This window comes from Neomonachus schauinslandi, chromosome 1, assembly GCF_002201575.2.
Source record: "Neomonachus schauinslandi chromosome 1, ASM220157v2, whole genome shotgun sequence".
Taxonomy (NCBI): domain Eukaryota; kingdom Metazoa; phylum Chordata; class Mammalia; order Carnivora; family Phocidae; genus Neomonachus; species Neomonachus schauinslandi.
In genome coordinates, this window is record NC_058403.1 from 90513543 (window position 1) to 90532619 (window position 19077).

At 36.1% G+C, this 19077-nt stretch overlaps 1 protein-coding gene across 1 annotated transcript in view; it reads left to right on the plus strand.

The window, feature by feature from the left end:
- The first annotated feature begins 5571 nt into the window (after positions 1-5571).
- Positions 5572-19077, plus strand: part of SPATA16 (spermatogenesis associated 16) — a 213123-nt gene continuing 199617 nt past the window's right edge. Inside the window, exon 1 of the mRNA XM_021702639.1 lies at positions 5572-6183. Within this exon, the coding sequence (XP_021558314.1) occupies positions 5572-6183 (612 nt within the window). The remainder of the gene's footprint in view (positions 6184-19077) is intronic.

A 19077-nucleotide genomic window follows, 5' to 3' on the forward strand; every position in this document is an offset into this window, starting at 1 on the left:
ATGGAGTTCTTAGGCAATAAAGAGGCAGTAAAGTTAAATGCCTGGTTATTAAATTTTTAAAAAAGTAGGGGAAATACAAATTCCAGTCGAATGATGGTACATTGCAGAGGAATTTATAATCCTATCATTCAAAAGGTATGGAATTTGACATTGGATGTCCTGGGTTCAAGTCTTAGATAGGGTAAACTCTCTTGGCATCTCTTTTAAGTGGCTCAATCTTTTGGTTTCCTCATTAGTAAAATGAGTGTAGTAATGCTATGCAAAAGAGTTGTGAGAAACATAGGATAATCCAGTGAGGTAACTTGGTAAACTTGGAGTACCTGTTGGCTGCTATTATCATTTATATAGTACTACATAGTGTGTTTTATTTTGTATTTCTTAACAAGCTTTGTGAGCCAAATTTACTCTCCCTTCTGATATTGATGAGCTATTCCTTATGGGGTACTTGGATAAAAAAGAAGAAAATTGCCTGCAGAGGTACACCTCTCATCCTGCCTATTCTAAAAAGCAAATCTCTTGAAACTGTCTCAGTCACATTTTCCCACAGAAGCATGTCCATTATTGCTACCATAGTACTCACTTCAGCCACCCACTCATTTGAATAACAAATGTGCATTGAGGGCCTGTTATACTCCAGGCTCTGAAGAAACTAGACATAGGCTAGTAAAAGGATTGTGACACATTTCCACTTCTCCAGTAGTTCACAGTGTAGTAAGAGAGTGTCACCTCTGTATAAATTTGTTTATCTATACATCCCTCCTCCCCATACTCCACCTCTACCTCCAGCTATGAGCTCTAGAATGCCAAGACCCTGTCTTGGTCATCTTTAGTTTCCTTTATGTTACTTATTACAATTTGTTGCTCATAGTAGGTGTTCAATAAATAATCATTGAATCGAAGAAATATTTTTAATGTATTTTTTAAAATACCAAGGTGTACTAGTGGACTAACAAGCAAGATGGTTTTTCTCATAATGTTTCTCTGGTTACATTTAACAGCAAGTTAAAATTAGATCCTTTTCTTTTTTTTAAGAAAGAAAACCATAGCAACTGTGATGTTGAATGTTTCGGAGAGCACATTTTTAAGGATTTCCTTTTTCTGAATTGCCTATGTTTGAGGTGCCTATTTTAATCGAAATTCTAATAAATAATTTATAGTACTAATAGCCATATAAACCACTGATTGTATTGATGAAGCAATGGAAACTACCACATAGAACAGAATGCTTGATAAAATGCTTGAAGAAAAAAATTAATGTGTTGAAAATTCACTGGATATATTTAAATGGTTACTCCCTGGAAATGGTTGAACATTAACCTCGCTTTGTTTCTTGTACCTGTATTTAGTATAAAACCTTGAAAATTGTTCTAACGTTTCATATAAATATTTGCCGGAGATCTTTTTTTTTTTTTTAAGGCATGTCTCTATGAGGAAATCAATTTTACAGTGCTGTCTTCTAAATTAAACAATGGGCATTTTTACAGAATGTTATCAGTGAATACTTCTTTGACATATATAATGATTGTCTAATAGATTTCTCTAAAAGTATTTTTATTGAAGTAATGATTAAAGTATAACTCAGTGCCTCAGGAACACTGACTAATGTCATGTTAATCAACTTGACTATTAAAAAAATGAAGAGGTTGATAGTTTAAATCTAGTTGGTACATGATTCACTTGAACTGTCAAAGAAGAAAGTGTACTTTATCCAGGACCAAATTTAAAATAAAAATTTTAAAAACTAGCAAAACATCTCAGAAACAACTTTTGCAGTTACAGGCCATATCTTTATAAATATCTAATTTTGTTTCTCTTAAAATGTGTAAATTAGCCTTTGACTCACAGCATCCATATTGATCAACATCTATTGAATGCTTACTCTATGCAAAGCACCAAACTAATGTCAAGATAAGTAAAGCATATTTCACCTTTAGGGAGCTTATTGGGAGAAATAAGTCATTCATGCATAACTGCAATGTAGAAAATAAGTGGTATAAATACCATAGGTATTCTGAGGTGGGAGAGATGGATAACTTCTAGCTAGGTTTGGACAAGTAGAATGAGGTGGGAACAGTAAGATGGAGAATTCTTAGCAGGCCTAGAAACCAGTATCTTTTGGAAGTAACAAGAAGTTCAACTTGACTTCAGAGCAGTTTATAGAAGGAGTGCTAAATAAGTCTGGAAATACGCACTGGGCTAGGTGGCGAAAGGCCTTGAATTCCAGATTATTTAAGTGGAGTTTTATAATTTTTTTTAAAAGTTGTAAGGGAGCAGTTGCATAACCCTTCTGTAGATATGCAACAATTTTTATAAAGAACAGGCTCTAAATCTGAAGATGAAGTCACCTGATTTGTAACCAACATTGAAAAATATTGATTGGGTTTAGCCATACTTTTTCAGCCTGCACATTTAGGCTGCTTTTAGACATTTTGATATTTATTCTGGGTTTTTGAGAGGGCCTGAATTGTTTCTTGTCTAAATTTGGAATAATTAATCTTCCAGATGTTTGAAAACAAAACATCTGCCCTCAAACTTACTCCTTCTGAGTGCTCTGTGTACCATGTACACGTTTCCCTCCTTTATTATTGTTTCTTATACAAAACTCCTGATTATGATTTCTATAAATGGTTTAAGGACTGATGCAGAAAATACTCAGATGCCTATTTCTTAAAAACAATAAAACCTTCCTTCTTGAAATGAAAAAGGACTTGGGAAGGAAGATTGGAGTGGGGAATTTGAAGGAAAAAATTGATGGAGGGAGGAAGAGAGAGAGTGGGGTGGGGCAGGGAGAGAGAAAGGGAGGGAGAGCAATTATCTTCTAGAAGAAATGGTCATGAAGATAAATTTATACATGTATATTTTTCTAGAAATGTGAAATAAATGCAGAAGAGATAGGTAATGCTGCTATAGATGCCAAAAATGTTACTAACTACAACCAACTACAGATATTCTGATACATTTTAATGATTGATTCTTGAAAGTGGAGAGTTTAGAAAAGATACCTGGGAGATACAATGAAAATTTTGGAGTAGGTCCCAGCAATTCCTGTTTATATTTTGCAGTCTATTGTAAGAATGAATATGAATCCTTAAGATCAAATATTTTGAGCTTTAAACGAGTTTCAGTGGCCTCACATCTCTTTTTCTTCACAGATAGCATTATACCAAGAGGGGAACATAAATATAATTTCTATAGTATTTCTAAGAATCCATCTTTATTTGGAACTTAGCCATATTGTGTTTTATAAATTTTACTCAAAATTTCATAGAACATTTAAAAAACCATTTAGTGCATATGTGGGGTGTCGAAGTTGTGCTACTTCCATTTCTGCATCTCCTTTTTTGAAAGAAATACTGGTATAGATGTGTATCCCTAGTGTCCATCCACCAGAGATCCTAATTCAAGGACCAAAGCTAACCTTTACTCAACCCAAATCCTATATGGAATAAGAGCAAATATAAGCTAGAGCGATGGCCAAGACAGTTTTCCCCTCACCACTCTGACTAGCCACATCAGTGGTCCAAAAAATGTATTGAATGCCAGCCATAATTCTAAGAGAAGAAAAGAAAACAGAGCCTTGCAAAAAGTAATATTGTGTTGATGGGTGCTGTGATTCCCAGTCATGGTTATTTTCTTCAATATTGAGCATAATACAGACTGGAAAAAATTTTATTTTTTTTAGGTATTTTCCCCGAAAGACACACAATTCTAATATGTCAGTATAAATCATTGGGAAAATATTCTAATATTAAACTTTTGCAAATTAACATCCAAGACTGCTATTATTGGAATTATTGAAACTTGATCTTTCCTATGAGATCTGGACCATCACAGTAGGGTTTTTGATATGTCCATGTTTGACCTAAGCCCCTTCTGATGACACAAATGTACACTGGTAGAGGGAGAAAAGTGCCTCAAGGCTACAGCCACATATACAGTTTTGTTTCTTCCTTCATTTTCCTTAAGAATTACCAGGTCATGGGCGCCTGGGTGGCTCAGTCGGTTAAGCATCTGCCTTCGGCTCAGGTCATGACCCTGGAGTCCCGGGATGGAGCCCCACATCAGGCTCCCTGCTCAGCGGGGAGTCTGCTTCTCCCTCTGCCTTTCACCCTGCTCGTGCTCTCTCACCCCACTCGTGCTCTCTGGCTCTCGCTCTCACTCTCTCAAATAAATAAATAAAATCTTAAAAAAAAAAAAAAAAGAATTACCAGGTCAAAGTTCAGGGTGTTTTAAAGGTTTTCTATAAGCAAACTGCTGTCTTTCAAACAAACAAATAAACAACTTCAATAAAATCGTAAGTTTTGAGAAGCTACTCAAGACTTTATCTTCAGTCTGGTACTGTCCTTGTGGTAGATGAGAAGAAGCAAGAAAGTTAGCTTTTATGTCATTGTTATCCTATTGTCATCCTCAGCCCTTCTTGCATTTTCTCCCTGTGTTCTAAGTCTGCCATTAGCTGCAAAGAACAACATGCTAATAGAGGAAGAGAGCGGAGAAGGCTAGGAGTAGTGAGTGGAAGTCTTAGGGAGGAAATAGCAATCCAGGTTGTATTATACAGAGATTAGAAAAACTAATGACCAACAGCATGATATGGATAAGGAACTTAACTGCTCTATCTCTTAGTTTCTTTGGAAAATGGGGTTCTTATTCCTATATACCCTGCAGAGTTGTTTCTAGGACAAAAGCTGATGGGTAAAAGAGTCTTTAAAAAATAGGAACCAACCATACTATATAATTATTAAATCTTAGGACATTTCATATTTTGAAATTAATCTAGCATCAGAGATAGTATATAGTATGCCTTTGAATCAAAAGACCATTAGTTATTACATTTTTTGAACAGTAATGATTTAGGAAAATGTCTCATCTTTATATAAGTACAGCATTGATACCATTGCTACAAAAATATTAATACAGTAGACTCAAGATGAGTATGTGGCTCCACATTAATGTGAGGTTGAAGGTCATGTTCTTCTGCTATCAAATCAGTTCTGAATAATAGTTATCTTTAAAGCTGTTTAAACTTGAGATTTTCATTACTAATAGAAGAAATAAATCGAGGGGACATTGTACATACAACATTTCTAGAAGCTTTTCAGAGGAAGCAGCTGTGGTTTCTTTAGCCTCCCAAGTCTATTATGCAGGTTAGCAGTATGTTTTATGAGTTCTAGACCACCTGCCTTTCCAAGGAAATTAATATTGAGATGGATTTTTTTTTGTCTTTTTTTGTCCTCAGTGCCTATGTATAAGGTTTTCCTATTCAGTGAGTTTGGGCACCCCATAAAAATGTTCATTCAGTGTTGTTCAGCTATAGATTATTATTTTTAAAGACATTGTCTAAATGTGTTTTCAACAAATCCTTGGTGAGTTTTGAGATTGAAACATACACTTCTCTAGTAAAACTGTCAGCAGATAATGTACATACAGTTTTACTTTAAGGTAATAAATTCCTATAATGAATAAAAAAGTGTTTCAAATTAATTTGACTGTAGTTTTAAACCATTGGAACTTCAAAATGTTGTTTTAATTATTTTTCTTCTTCTCACCCTTACAGGAGTTTCAGGGGGGGAATCAATGGATTCAGGAAGCAGTAGGAATTTGGAGACTACAGTGAATAGGGTCTATCCTGATCAGCTTGTTCCAAAGATAAACACAAGCAAGAAAATGTCTACCTTAGCAAACCAACCAAGCATCCTGGAAATGTCACAAGAGGTTAAGAAAAGCTGTGGAGACAAACAGGTAGAAATCACAGTTGAAAGAATAAAAATGGCGAAGAGCATCAAAGAAAAACAAAGTAATGATTTAGAGAAAGTGGCCTTTAAGAGGAAGGCAGAAAATGAAGAAAAGCCAGCTGGAAAGAAAGAGGCAAAGATAACAGAACTTGACAGCACGTTGATCACCATGCCTCTGCCTCACATCCCCTTAAAAAACATCATGGATGTGGAGGTGAAGTTGGTCTACATCGATGAAGAGGATGTGAGCTATGAGTTTGTAGAGTCCATCATGTCCACTGGGATTCGACCAACGTGCCGAGCTGCTGAAATAGCAGACCCTTTGCATGTACCTAATTTCAGCTTTCTGCCTCAGATTGACAAATGGCTTCAGGTAGCCTTAAAGGATGCTAGCTCTTGCTACAGGCAGAAGAAATACGCTGTGGCAGCCGGACAGTTCAGAACAGCATTGGAGGTATGGAATTAAAGAATATATAGATTGGTGAGAGGAAACTGTGAAATGGAAAGTGTGATTACATTGAGCAGCTCTGATCATACTGTAATAAACAGTGATCATAGAGTGAAAATATTGAATGATATCAGGATTATACAATTGCCAGTTTATATAAAGCAAATAAAATATACCTGCAAATTATATGCCTGTGTGCACCCGACATATAGAAATCACCCCAAAAGCATACCTCATGCTTTTTCTCTGTTAACAAACCCTGAAGTGAATGGTAACATATAAAAATGCAGTTGGTTTTGTAATTTAGGTGTATAACCTATAAAAGCCATAGAGTTTTAGTACAGTGGTTGGGGGTAGAATATAGATTCTCTCTCTATAATGAGTATATGAATTTTCCCCTTTTGATATGTAGTGTTCATAATTAAATGCAACCATCTTTACTGTTTAGCATGGGCTGAAAGTTTGTGCCTGATATTTATTAAAAACAAAATAACACCATTTTACTTTATCATCAAACTTCACTTTCCTTCCCATCCTAGTGAGCTTTATAAATAATTATTTTTCTCTCTGCAAGCAGATAAATTGGTCAGTATTGTTTATGGCATAAAGAAATAGCCCATGGACTAAAATATAAAATAAACTTGGGAATCACCACTAAAACACAAAATAGGTAGTGGGAAAATTTGTTCCATCTTATGACTCACTGAATCTATAAAAGGACCAAAGTCATACTGACCTGACAATATTGGTGACTGCATATTTCATTAATTACAAAATAACTTTTTTTCAGTGCATTCTATATGTGCTTGGTGGCTCCTGGAGAAAGAAAAACATGAATTAGAATGTGGTCCTTTCCCCCTAACAATCTGGTGAGGGAGGCAAACCAGTAAACAATTAAATAGAGATAGCGTAAAGGGGTAAATGGATCCACCATGAGACAGAGGCATAAGCAGGAGTTAAGTGTGAGATGTTTGTAGTAGAGATTTAAAGAGTAAAGTATTATTTCCACTGTTACTTGCAAATTAAAATTACTATATCCACAATGAATTATTAATGGATAATGCCAGACAATGGTATCCCTAAATATTTAAAAAGAAACTCTAAACACAGAAAAGGAGGCCCAAAGAGATATGAAGTGATGAAGTAGTGCACAAATGGATGCATCTATAAATACTTCTGTCCTCACAAAGGGTTGTCTACACAAAGAAGGGAAGAGTGATGCATTATGTAAACTGGTGAACTATGTAGAAAGTGCCAAAAAATTCAGTTATCCACAAACCACTGAGAGTCCTATGCTGTCCTTTGAGCTAAAGACCAGAAGCCTCTGGCTGAGGAAAGGATGCTAAAGAAAGGCTCCAGGAAGAACCCCGAGATCTTCTACTAAGGCCATTTTCTGCTGAAAATTTTTTTAGGGTGGGGGACCAAGGTTAAAGGTATAATTTTAAAGATGAAGAAAAAATAATCATTTTGGAAATGAAAAAAGAAAAGCATAAAATAAGAAAGGATATAAACTTCAAATTAAGTCTAGGTAGAAGCAAAAACTATCTGTATTAACTGGAAGAAAATATCTGTTTTTTCCATAAAACCCAATGTTCAAAATTATAAAATTGGAGTCAGGTTTTAATAACCCCAAACTGTACTAGAAAATACATTTTTTCTGACTCTCTCTTGTGTTCTGTCTCTCTCTCTCTTTCTCTCTCTCTCCCTCTTTCCTCCACCTCTCTCCACTCCTCCCCCACTCCCCAACAAGGGTTTTTAGGAAAGTGTTGGATGCTGACACTAATTACTGGTAATTAACAAAGGTAATTATTTTGAGACCAAAACTTAGCTTAGACATCTGGCCTAGCTTTTGTCTAATTATCTTGGGAGTTAACTTTGAAATTTTACCTAGAATGTCTCTTAATAAACCAGAGCTGCTGGGAATAGAAAAGATTTTTAACCTCTTTAATCCTTTCTTCTCATAAATTTAACTTTTTCAATACTGACTGTATATAGGTATTATTTAATGCATCTCTCACTTTTCATTAGGTCCTAACATGCCTTAAAGTAGGGTAGAATGGATGACAGAGACCAAGGCATAATGTTAAGGATCACACCTGAAAGACAGATGCATCAATAAATATTTGAGTGTATGTAAGCTAGGATTAGGTTTGGCTGCAAGTGACAGAAAACCCAAAATAACAGTGTCTAAAGCAAGGGAGGATTTTTTTTGTTTTTGTTTTTGTTTTTTCCCACATAAATGTAGGTAGTCAAATGCTGGTATGGTGTGATCATCAGAGCTCCAGATTCTACTTTGTTCCTCAAGATGTGGCTTTGACGTCATGATCCAAAATGGCAGTTCCTATTGGTGTCATCATATCCACATTCTAGCCAGCCAGAAGGCAGAAAAAGGAAGGAGAGAGGCATACTATGTCCCCATGAGCACAATTCACAGAGGCTGCACACACCATTCCCATTTTTTTCCCATTGACCCAAATTAAGTAATGTGGCCACACAAGCCTACAAGAGAGACTGAAAACTGTGGTCTTTATTCTGGATGGCCCTAATATTCAGGGGTTGTATTAATAATAAGAAGAGATGGATATTGAAGGATAACTAGCAACTTTCCCATAGAGTGCTTATTACTTGGAAGGCATCGTGAGGATACAGAATGCTTGCTAAATGGGTGGTACAAAGTCGGCTATAAGAGTACACAGAACACTGGTTGTGGTTAAAGACAGAACCACAGAAAAGAACCAAAAATAAAAACTGGGGAAAGGCTCTGAAGATTAATTGACATAATAATTTTCAATGTTTCTAATAACCCCATTAGAAATATTCTACTTAGATATTAGTTTCCTTGTACTATTGACAAATTATTAGCTCCTTTTGTTTTCATAACATGGTCACTAACTGGATAGGTAAATTTATGAAAATATTTTAGAATGATTAAGATAAAATGGTAAGCAATGATTCAGAAGACAACAATTTAGCTTCCAAAAAGCAGTCAACTTCAATCTTTTAGGATTTCAGGACACAGGAAGCATTTATTTAAATGGGCTTGATGAAATAATTTATTTTTTATGCTTTACTTATACTATATAAAGTTGAACCAGTTATGTAGGTGAGATTAGTGCTTAGCTCTGTGAACAACTCATCCATTTTTGTTAAGTTTTATTAAAATCAGTCATTATTTGCTCTTGGGTTTGTATTCACATCAGAAGACATACCAATAGGGCAAAAGTTATAAGCTGAAGATAAAAACACATTCATATTAAATCACATTTGTGTACATGGATCCTTAATTTTTAAAGGACAATTTTTTTTTCTAAAGTGATCAAAGACCTAATGATAAAGAGCACAGGAAATCATTTTGATAAAACATAAATCTTTGCTTTATAGGCAGATTACTTAAAAGGTAAAGAAGGAAAACCTTTCCCATTGACACAATCTCCTATCAGGGGCAGACCAATAGTCCAAGAAAACTGTCCTTCTGGCAGATGAAAAATATTAAGTTCTAGTTTTTCTTAAGGATGAGTACATTGATCATATCAAAGCTTATTTAAAAAACTTGTAAATTTATTTAATTTTATCCAACTTGATCACACAGAAAATTACTTTCCCAAGGTTCCTTTTCCTTAATCTTTGTAAAACTGTTTTAGATTCAGACTTTTTTCCTATTTTTTTCTTCTTTTCTACCTCTCTTTAGGATAAAATTACTCTTTTTCCTCAACAAAAGTGCATCTCCCTTCCTCACTGAAAACACACATCCTACTTTCCTTATATACAGAGATATTTCCCTTATTATTTCTAGTAGTTTTAATTATATATTAGAATTTTTCACCCTTTAAAACCTTAATCTTAGTAAAAACTAAGTAAGCAATTGTGAACTGTTACATCAGCATTCTTCAGATTGGCAAATTTACATTTTATGATTTCTAGAGACAAATCCTTCCTTAGAGTACAATTTTTTCAATGTGGCATAAAATATGTTTACTGATAGATCCAAATATCTTTAGTTCCTTTGTAAAAAGGAAACCAAAAGAGGATAAACCTATGTTCAGTAATTAATGTTTCTATTTTGTCTTATTTGGAAATGATCTGGGTATTTAATGAATTTAATTTAACTCATCATTGAACGTTTAGCAAAATTTTCAGATTTCAGGTTACTATAAAGATTTGCAGAAACTATTCAAAAAGTTCACCTAACAACTTTTTATCCTACCTGACATAGGAAATATGTTAAAGTTTGAAGCTGATGGCCAAGAAAGAATTCTTGAGACGTCTTTGGTGCACAAAGGTGGTTTCATTAAAGCATGGGGACAGGACACGTGGGCAGAAAGAGCTGCACTGGGGTCATGAGGAGTGGCCCATTATATACTTTCAAGTTGGGAGGGGGTTAGGGGTAGTATAAGCTTCCAGATATTTTTGGAAGTAGGGTTTCCAGGATCCTGAGGGGGCTAGCTATTGCTAGGAAAGGTCATTTATTACTATTTAGTAAAAACTCAGTCATGAGACCCTTCAGATGTATATCAGTGGGTCATCTATTGGGGGGATGATCGCCAAGATATATCTTGGGGGGGTGTGTAGAGATAAAGGAAGTTTCCAAAGGAATTTTTATATGTTAAGGTAGACTTACAGGGTCCTGGGGGTTGGGATAAAATTTCCTTTTGCCCTTAGCAAAGTATCAACATCCAGGCAGTTGAGTCCCTAGAGGAATGTCACTCTGCCTGTTTCAAGGACTTGTCAATGGGCTATAGGTAGTAAGGAAATTTAATAATTTTTCTTTTGCCTTTGTTTCCTGCATCACTACCTACATGTATTTAATTTACTTGTTCTTAACAATTATGTTTAGATTACCCACAAAATTTCATAAGACATTAGACAAAGTCAGTCATCCTAAGTTATTTTTTTGGCCAACACATTTTAATAGAGATAATAAGAATTTATTTGATTAGTAAACCCAGGTAGAATAAAAGTTTTATGTTTAATGCTGATAACACTAAAGACATGCCTTAAACTAGCTTTTATGTACTAGAGATTATAACTCTAATAACTTTAATTTGCCTTAGATTAGCTTTTATTTACTAAAGATTAATCCTAGATCATGTGAACTTAAAAATCATTTGGGTTAAATTTTTATATTTCTGAGAGTTTTTGAATACCCAGTCCTTATAAGCACTTGCCTTTAAACCAACTAAATAGAGCTCTTTTACAAATTAATTTTGACAATATCCATCCAGCGGTAGAAAAATATCACATATCTACAATACACATATATAGACGTACATAAACACACAGACAGACACAGAGACCTTATAGTTTCACTTAAAAATTTTAACCATAAAACAGGCACAATAATGTAAAATTCATTAGTTATAAAAGAATAGTTAGAATAAATTAAGTTTATCTGTTCATATGGCTAAAGTTTTTTCTGCTAATATTTGTGGAGAAGACACTTAAAATTTGTATTTGTCCTTGACTAGCAAACTCATGGAAGCTGTGGAGCAGTTTGTATTAAAAAAAGAAGGAAGGAAGGAAGGAAGGAAGGAAGGAACTCGCCCCCCCCCAATTTTTTTCCTCCAGTAAGAATTACCTCCCTGAAATTTTTACTTCAAGAGATGGCTCAGATAAGAGTTTCCATCTCAAAGGCACAGGGTAAGAATGTTAAGTTCCTCCAAGAAGGACTTTGGTTTCCTAAGGCCAATATTTACAAGTCTTTTGAGATAAATGGGGGAGATTTTAGGATTGGTTAAAAAGGAATAGATGAACCTTGAGCTGCCTCTGGAGCTGCATTTTTAGTGCTGCAAAAATATGTAAGATAAGGACAGTTGTTCTCAATTCCTCAAAGAGTTGGCTCACAGCCTAAACAACACCAAGGGTTGATCGACCAATTTAACTACGCTATCTTTTTTGGTAAATTCTTTTTCAAAGCCTTCAGAAGGTTTTTTCTTTCTCTCTGGGTATAGAGTTTCATTTTGGCTTAGGGGAGGAAACCTAAAAATAAATTTTTATCAGGCTCTGCAATTGGGGCCAATTTTTGACCACAGAGCTACTTTGTAGCTGTTAGCCAAGACAAACAGTAAATACTTCTGACAGTACTGAACAACCCCTTATACTTACAAGGTGTCCCCAAAGAAGGTGCAAAAGATATTTTAATTTCCTTTCCCAGTACTACAGACAGAGAGCTGGGAAAGCTGAATCTACTAAGAATTCTCACCCTTAGTTGGCTTCTGCCAGTTTTTCCAGGATCCCATCTGCAGATTCTGACTGGGGTTTAAAGTGGAGAGTGTAGCTCTGATATTTACTAGAATTTGGCAAGGTTATTCATTAAATTTAATTTTAGTTTCCTTTAGCTGTTTAAGGGAATAATGTAGCAGCTTACCAGGAAATGAGTGAGTCCCATCAATTTGGGGAGGAATCCATATGGGGGCCTTTCTTGGAAGGTAGATATGGGAGCATATGAGTAGGTATTAAAGATTTGTATAGGGCCTTCCAGGACAATCTGTTTTCCAGTGTCCCAGATGATTACAACTGAGACATCAGTTTCTGGACCAGTGTTTTGATGATGGATTTTTAGGAGGATATAATGGAAGAGACCTAGGTGTTATTTTAATACCTTTTGTGTCTTTAATTTTTCATTAGCCTTTTGCAACAAAACTTTCAATAAAGTTATTTTAGAGTCTTGAAGCCTTTTGGAAGCTTCTATATACCAATTAAAATAGGTATCCTGTTCTGTTTGATTTGTGAGGCCTAGCTTTTAAGTGTACTTCTTAAATAAACAATCTTATCTAAATAAGACCATAATGGTCATTGTAATTTTAGGTTGTTTTTAGTAAGACTGTGCCATTTTTATAGATATTTATAGCTTCTGTGTCCATAGTTTTTAGACATAAAATAAGCTGTATGCTAGAAGGTGGAACACTTAACTCTCTGGATTTTAAGGATCCCATTTTTTATCATTCATTCATTCATTCATTCATTTTAGCTTAGCCTTTGGGTCTCTCAGAGCCAAATTAATACCTGAAAAGGATGTGCTGCTGGGCTAAGAACCATGTGATGTTTTACAGTGTACCTCATTGCATGGAAATTTTCTTGAAGTTGGCAGATGACTCTAGTGTCAATCTAACCCATTCTGGATAACCAACTTATCCTTCCATGGGAGTCTTTGAGTTACATAATGAGTGCTCTAACAGTATTTAAGTGTTTGACTCTTACCCACCGATTTTTGTGGCTTTTTTAGTTTCTAAGATTCCCATTAGCAGTTAGCATTTACCTCATGTGTACATTACATACCAGCAAAAACCAACAAACGGGGAACTGGGGAAAGGATTGAACCAGCAAACTTCAACAAATGGGGACTATGGACTAGGGATTCCATCTGAATGGGGGACTACAAACTGCTACTAACAGTTCCCACAGGAATTTTGAGATAGGATCAAAGGTGGGGGGGGTTAGATGTTACAGCAGACTGACCAAGAGAAGGCTGTGCATGCACCACTAGTAATTTGCTCTGTGGAACCTGGGTCCAGGGTAAGGATTGAGCCAACAGAGCCCTAAGAATGAGGGCTGCTGACTGATTCCAAACAAATGGAGGACTGCAGCTGCCTCCAGCAGTTCCAAGCATGGAATCTGGGGAAGGATTCCAAACAAATGGGGAACTACAGACTAAACCATCAGCAACTTCCAACATGGAATCCGGAGTCAGAATCAAAGGCTAGGGTTTTTTACTCAAAGACCTGGGAATTGCAGACTGAAAAGCCAACTAGATCTGGAGCTCCACACAAAGTGAGCAGAGCTCAGAACCAAGAACTTACCCATAGTGTTGAGAAATGGTGAGAAAGACACTGGACTCAAGAGTGTTCACAGGTTATCATGCCTGTGTTTTTCATTGTCCCTGAAGCTACTGAAGTCTCCTTTAATCTCACTGCTGCCACCAAATCTGTTAAAAAAAATTCAACTGAGTAAATTTAAAGATCTAATAGGTTTTATTCAACAGTTCAAGAATCTGGCAGCATGCTATCTAGCAGTAGAAAGGAGCTCTGAAGGGCATAAGGCAGAAAAGGGGCAGGAAAAGGAAATTATTAATAAAGAATGCATTGTTTTAGGCAAGGTCACCCTTAGAGAATAGAAAGGGTTCATCAGGTGGATTATCTAAATAGTGCTGACCAGCTAGTTTCATGTTGACTGGTTAAAGGTTATATTCCTGGAAGGCTGAAACTGCAATTAGGTTAGGTATTAAGTCGATCTGCTGACATGGGGCATAGCACAACTGATTCCATTTGGGGCCTGTTATCTCTTTTTTTTAACAGATGGGACTATTATTCTTTTGTTACTAATGAAAAAACTAAGTGACAAGTTGAGTAACTTGCTTGAGGGACGATAGTTAGAAGTGGTAGAACCAGAAGCTGAACCAGGGTGGTCTGGTTCCCCAATTAACCATTATGCCTTTGCTACTCCGAGTTTGTTGGAAACACAGAATTTTGGATTGTGCCAGGAAAGTGATCCTTGTGCACACTGTAGTTTGAGGAGCATTGTACTCTGATATGACAACATTAAACGATTTGCCCTTCAGTTGAAACTTGACAGTTCGCTCTTTTTTTTTTCCCCTTAACTTAAAATGCTCTATGCTCAGGGCTCCTGAGTGGCTCAGTCGGTTAAGCGTCTGCCTTCAGCTCAGGTCAGGATCCCAGGATCCTGGAATCGAGCCCTGCATCGGCCTCTCTGCTCAGCGAGGAGCCTGCTTCTCCCTCTCCCTCTGCCTGCCACTCTGTCTATTTCTGCTCTCTTTCCCTCTCTGTCAAATAAATAAATAAAATCTTAAAAAAAAAATGCTCTATGCCCTCACTAATTTCATAAGAAAGAATTTCCTTTTAAGAGTTTTTTTCTATAACAATGGTTTAGAATTTTTGAATTTCAAGGACCTGTAAATTAAAAAAAACAAAAAACAAAAACAAAAGTTAGTGGTGGAGGAGAGGATTTACATTGTATTTGAATTTTGCAAGAACATTACAAAAATTACAATCTACTATCATCTTTATTTTAAAAAATACAGAGCAGTTGGGGCGCCTGGGTGGCTCAGTCGTTAAGCGTCTGCCTTCGGCTCAGGTCATGATCCCAGGGTCCTGGGATCGAGCCCCGCATCGGGCTCCCTGCTCGGTGGGGAGCCCGCCTCTCCCTCTCCCTCTCCCCCTGCTTGTGTTGCCTCTCTCTCGCTGTGTCTCTCTCTGTCAAATAAATAAATAAAAATATTTAAAAAAAAATACAGAGCAGTTGAATGCCAAAGGGATAGAAAATAGAAAGGGCACACTCTCAGGGGGCACCTGGGTGGATCAATTGGTTAAGCATCTGACTTCACCTGAGGTCATGATCTCAGGGTCCTGGGATCAAGCCCCACATGGAGCCCCACACTCAGCGGGGAGTCTACTTATCTCTCTCTCTCTCCCTTTCCCTCCACCCCACCCTCTAGGTCATGCTCTTTCTCTCTCTCTCTCTCTCTCTCAAATAAAATCTTTAAAAAAAAAGAAAGGGTACACTCTCAGAATGAAGGATATTTTAAAAATAGGTTATATATTAATTTTATGAAAAGTTAACTAAGTTGTCTTTATTTTTTTGTTTCCCCCTGAATCAGTAAAGCATTGGTCTGAGAACCCACTTTTGGGAATCACTGTTCTAGAACACATTCCCTTTATGGTAAATGGTAGGTATCCAGATGATTGAACCTGCACCAGGGCCTTCTTATGTGATTACTTCCAGTGTAATGGAATTTGGTATGAGGCAGGTCCATTTTGGAGCCCATCCAAGGGGGTTTATTTAATGAAGTAGCAAAGATATCTCATTATAGGGCAGCCTCACCTATAATTGCTATGCTGAGAATAATTCTGTAGCAAATCTCTAGGGCATGAAAATGTGGACATCCCAGAAAGCTTAATTTAAATCGATTCTAACACAAGATAGTTCTTAGTGCAATATAATCAAGAAATCGAGAGTTCACCAAATTCTCTGAGTGCCTGTGCTGTCTTTTTAAACATCTGTGGATTTGCATATGGATTCAGTATGCATTTCTTAAACTCCTGCTGGGATCCAGGCCCTCTTATTCAGATAAGCATGGCCACAAACCTCAAAAGCAGATATTATCAACTCCATTTTACAGATAAAGAAACTGATATTCTAAAAAGTTAAAAAAAACAAACAACTTACAGTGCCACAGCTAGTTTGTGGCAGGGCAGGTGCCTGATTTCATATGTGGAATTCCTTACGCTATTGCTTTTTACCTTAAAATGTATAAAAATTGTATAGGAATATCATTAAAAAGCAGATTCTGATGCGTTACATCTTTGATGGGGCACCAGATGCCTTATTTCAAATAAGCTCCCAAACTGCTGGTCTAGGGATTTATGCTACACCACGTTCACAAGTGCCTGCCACTGTGCCTCTAGCAAATTAGCGGTACCCACTTTCACATATGTAGTTCTCATAGCCAAAGGTGGCCATGTGGGTCCAGAGCTGTGACAGAACACCAAATCTGTGTTTGATGCCGTTTCTGGTTCCTAAAGGCTGTGTGACTTTGAGCAACAAACATCCTTTAACTCCTTAGAACACTGTTAAGTAGGAATGATAATAACTAATGCCCAACCACAATGTGCTTTCACATAGAATTGCTTGTTGAAAAACGTGATGAACTCTAAATTCATGTACAAGTTGTCATTATACTTCTCAAGTACCTCATTTCCCTGAACAGTTTGTAACCTGTAATGTAACCTAAAACTCTAGTACCCCAAAAGATTTTGCCTAATTTAGTGTTTATCATTATTTTTCCCCTTTAACATTAAAAATTTATAACCTTTTTTTAACAATACTTGAAATTCAAAGAAAGGGGCCAAAATAATGCATATTTTCCACTCTGTTCCCCCTTTCAGAACCAGTGATCTAAATCAAACATTATTTTGAACTATTAACTGCTTCCTGCAAAAAATACAAACTTTCACTTAAATGCATAAATTGTTATGCTAGACATACTTCATTTTTTTTCTTAGTTGTCAGGTATAAACTGACTGTTGAACTTCATGTTCAGGATTAAACATTTCAGTTTTTAACTTGATTGTTGCCATCTTTGTTCTATTCAGGGACACCATAACTAATAAGTATTTAATGATAAAAGATATTTTTATACCCTAGCAAATTTACATAGCAGGAAAACACAAAAGAAATACCTCTTAGGAGCATTTTCAATAAGGAAGACTATACTATAATTTGTATCACTTTACAAATGAAAGAAGAATTATATTCCATATAAAAATATTATGAACCTCATAGATTCTTGACATAATTACAACCAACTAGGGAAGCTATTAAATATATATACACACATACACACACACACACAGAGACAGAGAAGCCTAAACCCACCCTCAGAGAGTCTGATACAACTGTGGAGTTCAGACAATGACCATGCCTGGGGCATTAGTATTTTTAAGTTCCCAGGTCATTTTATTGAGCAGGTAATAGCTGAGAACTGCTGGCATAGAAAATGCCCATCACTTTCTTCCCCTTTAAAATCACCTACAACAGGTATTAACCCTTATGTGTTTTTTTAAAGGGAATTAAGAGAAGTAATATCTAAACATTCTAAAACTATTAAAAAGCATCAAGAAACATTTAAATATCATTGTCATGAAAATGTAGTCCTTGGAAATTTACACTCCAACATTCCATGTTGAGGTTTACACCCACACAAAGATGATTCTTATCCAAATATTAGATAATGTTGCCCAAAATTTCTCCCACCGTCCTTCTTTCCAAGTTTATTGCAAGGCTTCCAAAGCCAAATAAAGTTAAAAACGGCAATCCTCTGTCTTTTTCTCCATGCCTTTCCAGCCTTCATACACAATACAGTGTGATGTTCAGATTCTACAGGTGCTGAGTAGATGAGATCCACTTGAATTTGTTCACAGAAATGTAATGCAGAGTGTGTTTGTGGTTACTCCTTTGATTCAGATTATTTAGAAGAACGCAGGGAAATTTTTTATATCAACCTCTAGTTATTTAACTCTTCTGTTGCCTCATTTGACATTCAAGAAAATAGAGAAGGCTTTGTTTCCACCTGGGAGATGATGCTGTTCCTATCAGAGAATAGGATATAGTTAGGTAGGGGGTAATAATAAAGAGAAATAGATTTTCACTGTACTGTCTCAGTGTGGTTTCCTTGTTTTATATGAATCGTTATGAGTACCTAGAACATGGGATTCAAACATACTTGAATGCCACTGTCAAAGTATATTTTATATACAGAAATAAACGATTTCTGGAGTACTTGTTTTAGTCGATGATGATGATGATGATCATGATGATACCAATCTATGAGTAAGTAATTATTGATTTTGTGGGGTAATTTATACCAAGAAGTCAACCACAAATTATTAGGTGTCACTTTCTCACTACTTATTTCAATAGACATTTTATTTACCATGACCCAAGTATTGCTTTTAAAGGAAAGCAGCCAGGGGGATGAAGATATGAGAGAACCAGAAAAAGAAAACTCCAGGGCAAATAGGAAGGAGTGGAGAGCTGCCAGGCTAGAAAGCGTGGGGTGGAACGGGGAGAAATGAAGCTGGAAGAGCTGACAGCTTGCCAGGGGGACATGCATGCCTTTTCAAGATATTAGACATTATCCAGTAGGCAACATGAGGCCTCCCAAAAGGATTAATATGGAGAACAATGGAGTCAGAATTTTGTTCTTGCTATATCAATCTAATGTATATAGAGAGCAAAAATAGTGTTCAGTCTCTGGGTTATAATCTATTACTGGGTTGTGAAATCAGTTTAATGGGTTGTGCTCAGCATTATGCTTAAAAGAAATAGAAATAGAAATAATAGAATAGAATAGAATAGAATAGAATAGAATAGAATAGAATAGAATAG